General features: G+C 53.3%; 1 protein-coding gene across 1 annotated transcript; it reads left to right on the top strand.

Annotated features, from left to right (window-relative positions):
- The first annotated feature begins 878 nt into the window (after positions 1 to 878).
- LOC113941494 (olfactory receptor 14J1-like) lies at positions 879 to 1859 on the top strand. Its single transcript, XM_027632649.1, has one exon. The coding sequence runs from the start codon at positions 879 to 881 to the stop codon at positions 1857 to 1859; it is 981 nt and encodes a 326-aa protein (XP_027488450.1).
- The last annotated feature ends 2760 nt before the right edge of the window (positions 1860 to 4619 follow it).

Below are 4619 nucleotides of genomic sequence, written 5' to 3'. Positions count from 1 at the left end.
AGCTCCTTGGCCAGGCTGAGAGCTGAGCCTGGCAGGCAGCAGAGTCCTTCTGATCTCCAAAGTGTGCTGCAGGGATGAGGGCTGGTCACAGCTCCAGATCAAAGCAGGAAATTTCCCAGAAGGTATTGGCAAGAGGCACAGACAGACAGGAGGTACCTTAAAGAGAATGAACCAGTTCTTTCAGTGTTATACTCTGGGTTGTCTGGGTGCTGACTGCAACAGGGAAATGAATCTCTGAGCACAGAAGGAGACACTGAAACTTGAACTCTGTTAGATTAGAGGAGATTGAACCTGAGAGTATCAGACATTAGAACTGTCTTATAGATGCATCAGTGTCACTTTCTCAGCCCTGGGCCCAGGGAGGCAGCTGCTGGCAAGGACAGCTGCAGGCAGCAGAGCCTTTGGCAGGGAGTAAGGGGCAAGTGCCCCCAAGGCCTGGGGGAGGGGGCGTTCAGGCAGCTCTGGGGGCCTTTCCCTGCAGCTCTGCTGGGCACTGTGTGCTGGGCCATAGAAATGAGGATTCCTGTAGTGGAAAAGAACCTTCCAGATGTGATGGTAAAAATGGAAAACACAGGTACAATTATTTTAAGCTTAGACTAAGCTTCTGCTCTGCAGCCCCAGCTCTTCTGAGTCATGGGTGTAGAGATGGAACTTTTGTACTCCAGGTCTGTTACATCTGACATTCCTTGTATGAGAGCTCTACCAAAAAAGTTCCATGTCCCCCTGGAGCAGAACAAAACTGATTCCTTGGCAGTGCATTTGGTGACATTTGACACATGGATTTCTTTTAAAAATTGAGTTGCTCTTTCACAGAGGTCTGTCTTAACCGTTCCCTGTCCTTTCCTTTTTTGAACAGGCTCTGTGCTAAGAAGCAGCAAATGCCCAACAGCAGCTCCATGCCCCAGTTCCTCCTCCTGGCATTTGCAGACAGGTGGGAGCTGCAGCTCCTGCACTTCTGGCTCTTCCTGGCCATCTCCCTGGCTGCCCTCCTGGCCAACGGCCTCATCCTCAGCGCCGTAGCCTGCGACCACCACCTGCACACCCCCATGGGCTTCTTCCTGCTCAACCTCTCCCTCACAGACCTGGGCTGCATCTGCACCACTGTCCCCAAAGCCATGCACAATTCCCTCTGGGGAACCACAACCATCTCCTACATGGGATGTGCTGCACAGCTCTTTTTCTTTTATTTCTTCATGTCAGCAGAGTTTTCCCTCCTCACCATCATGTGCTATGACCGCTATGTTGCCATCTGCAAACCCCTGCACTACGGGACCCTCCTGGGCAACAGAGCTTGTGCCCACATGGCAGCAGCTGCCTGGGCCACTGGCTTTCTCTATTCTCTGCTGCACACAGCCAGTATATTCTCCCTACCCCTGTGCCAGGGCAATGCCCTGGGCCAGTTCTTCTGTGAAATCCCTGCCATCCTCAAGCTCTCCTGCTCACACTCAGGCTACCTCAGGGAAATTGGGCTCATAGGGGTTAGTGTGTGTTTAGTGTTTGGTTGTTTCATTTTCATTGTTTTCTCCTATGTGCAGATCTTCAGGGCTGTGCTGAGGATCCCCTCTCAGCAGGGAAGGCACAAAGCCTTTTCCACGTGCCTCCCTCACCTGGCTGTGGTCTCAATCTTTGTCAGCACTTCGTTTTTTTCTCACCTGAAGCCCCCCTCCATCTCCTCCCCATCCCTGGACCTTGTGGGGTCAGTTCTATACTCAGTGGTGCCTCCATCACTGAACCCTCTCATCTACAGCCTCAGGAACCAGGAGCTAAAGGATGGCCTGAGGACAATAATGAGTGTTTTTTTTTCAGCAACAATAAGTTCTGTGCTTTCTTCTGTCCAGTATTTGAAATGCAATTCATGACAGTCCCAACCTGCCTTCTCAACTTTTTAGTGGTGGTCACTGGGTTCCTCTTCTCATAATTTTGTGCTCAAAGAAATTTTATTATTCATCCCCCACCTCATTCACAGCTTACTTCTTGAATTTGATCTGGAAACTCTGAAAATAATGAACTGTATATTCATCTATTTCTGTGTTTTAAACAAAATAAACTACCATTCAGTACCTTGTTTATCTAGCATCCTAACTCTGAGAACAGCATGAAGTTATAGGGGAGGAAAAATGTCCCAGCACAGCAGCACTGCCAGGGAGCACCAGCACTTTGTCTTGTCAGAGCTGCTCTTTTTCTACTTCCAGCTCTCCTTCGGAGCCCACGTTCAGACCATCAGTTGGCTCTGCCTCCCAGTTTGAGCAGCACAGCCCAACAGAGTGCCCCACGGCCCCGGGCCCCACAGCCCCCATGCTCTGCAGAGCAGCCCCCCCAGCTCGGGGGCTGTGGGGAGCACGGGCAGGGGGTGCAGGAAGGGCTGCTCAGGCCAGCACAGACGTGTTCGCCTGGGGAAAGGCTCTGTGGGGAGATGGGATGTGCCAGGAGAAGAGCAGGACACCCTGTGTGAGCAGAGGGGCCATGGAAAGAGGCTGCCCTGGCCCTGGAGCAGCAGGAGCTGCCTGAGGAGCCCCAGGGCTGATTCTCTGCTGCTGTGCTGGGGAGCGGGGCTGGCCCTGGGGCTGCAGGAGCTGCCTGAGCTGATGATGTGCTGAGCACTGCAGACCCAGAGGGCCTGTCCCTGACCCCCATGGCCTCCATGTCCTGCTGCAGGGCCAGCCCTGAGTGTGCTGCTCTGCTGGGCTGGGGCAGGGGCAGGGAGATGGGGGGACCAGGGAGGGGTTGGACTGGGCAGTGCCAGGGAGGGGAAAACCCCAATGTTGAGCTGCAGTGTGTGAGTGTGCAGGGTGGGGGCTCTGCAGGGCTGAGGGGGCTGAGGCAGACACTGCCCCTGCTGCCAGGAACTGAGGGTGGGTGTGCAAGGGAAGGACTCGTGTCTCTGCACAGCCCTGGGGGTGTGAGCAGGGCAGGAGCCCAGCTCAGCTCTGGAGCCCTCTCAGAGCCCTGACACTTTTGGGGGTGACTCCAGGAACAGCCTTCACTGGCCCAGGGACATTCATCTCCCCAGCCTCGCACACATCCCCTGCAAATGGCCCTGTCTCCTCCATCACCCTCCTCTGCCTTTCTGGCCTGGCCCTTTCATTCCACACCAGCAAAGTAGCCTGGGCACCATCTCACCTGGGCACTCAGAGGGCTTCTGGGACCAGGACTGGTGCTGTTCTCCAGAACATTTGTCCCTTTTCCCATGGCACAGGGCACAGCTCACTGGTAATGAGAACAATGCCAGGGACACATACCTTGGAGAGACCTAGGACGCAAAAAATAGGGAGATGAAGAACAGAAGAGGCAAAATTGGAGATATGAAATATGTTTAAAAAATTCAGCAGCTCCTCTGAGCAATATTTCTTCATTTGAATCATTGGTAGGAAATTTATTTTGAGAAGTAGCTGTACAAAGCTGTTCATATAGTGAGGGAATCCATAGAATATGGTTTTGGTTTTCAATGAAAAACAACTATGAAAAAATTATAAAAATTTATAAAAAATAACCCTTGAAATGTTGGACAGGAAGTCTTGAGCAATTACTAAGATTTCTATTCTGCAGAGGTTCCCGCTCGCTCCCCAAATCCACACTCATGGCTTCAGGCCATGACTTGCCAGAGCAGTCCCAGAGCTGGCCACTGCCCAGAGATGCCCCGGGGCAGCTCAAGGGCCCAAGTGGGACAAGTGCCCCAGGGTGTGTGGGAGCCCTTTGGAGCAGGAGCTGGTGGGCAGGAAGAGCCCAGTTGGGGAGGGGCAGGGAATCCCCCCCTGCAGCCCTGCTGCCCAGGCTGAGGAGGGTCCTCTCCAGTACAGCAACACATCGTGTGTCCTTGGGAGCTGGGCTGCCAGGGCTGTTCCCAGGAACTGACTGGCCAAGGAGGGCAGGTAGATGCCCAGGGGTCAGGAGGGTCATCATAAAGGTGACCCCATCCAGAGGAAAGGTTTTGGGGAGATCAGGAGACCTGGGAAAAATGGATGGGATATTTGGGTGAGGGAAAAGGAGATGGCCAACAGAGATGAAAGATTTTGATGAGGTAAAAAACAGGTTCAGGGAATGCTGAGGGTGCTGAAACACTGAGTGTGAAAGTGCTCCTGGTAGGCCTTTACCCTCTTTACCCTCGAACTCCAACAAGTACCCAAAAGCACTGCCCCTCCCATTGAAAGGAATTCACGGCTCTAATTCCAAGCCAGAAAAAGCTCAAACCCAGAACTCCATACTCTTATTTGTCCTCCAATGCCTATCCTTCTCCCAAAACTGTATTACCAGTATGAAAAGCCAAGCTTTAATCCTAACCCAGACCAAAAAGCTCTTCTCCTAATCCTGAACCAGACACTGCCAGCAGAACAACAAACCTCCCAAAGTTCTTCCAAATCCCCACCCTGAGCTCTAAACCCCAAACCCTGACCATTCAGCACCCCCACAGCCCTTGGGAGCAGGGCAAGGACCTACAGGGCCCAGAGCAGGCCCAGGGGGTTGGCAGAGGAATGGGAGGTGACCTGGATCTGCTCAGCTCTGCAGTGACCCCCAGGAGAAGGGCCTGGGCTCTGGGAGGGATGTCCTGTGGCACAGGGGCTCAGGATCCAAGTTCAGAAGGCCAAGTGCACATGGCAACAGCCAGAGCTGGTGCAGAGACA

The sequence above is a fragment of the Corapipo altera genome, unplaced genomic scaffold (assembly GCF_003945725.1).
Source record: "Corapipo altera isolate COAL_440 unplaced genomic scaffold, ASM394572v1 54657, whole genome shotgun sequence".
Taxonomy (NCBI): Eukaryota; Metazoa; Chordata; class Aves; order Passeriformes; family Pipridae; genus Corapipo; species Corapipo altera.
Note: the sequence above shows the minus strand (reverse complement) of the source record. Positions and strands in the feature narration are given on the sequence as shown.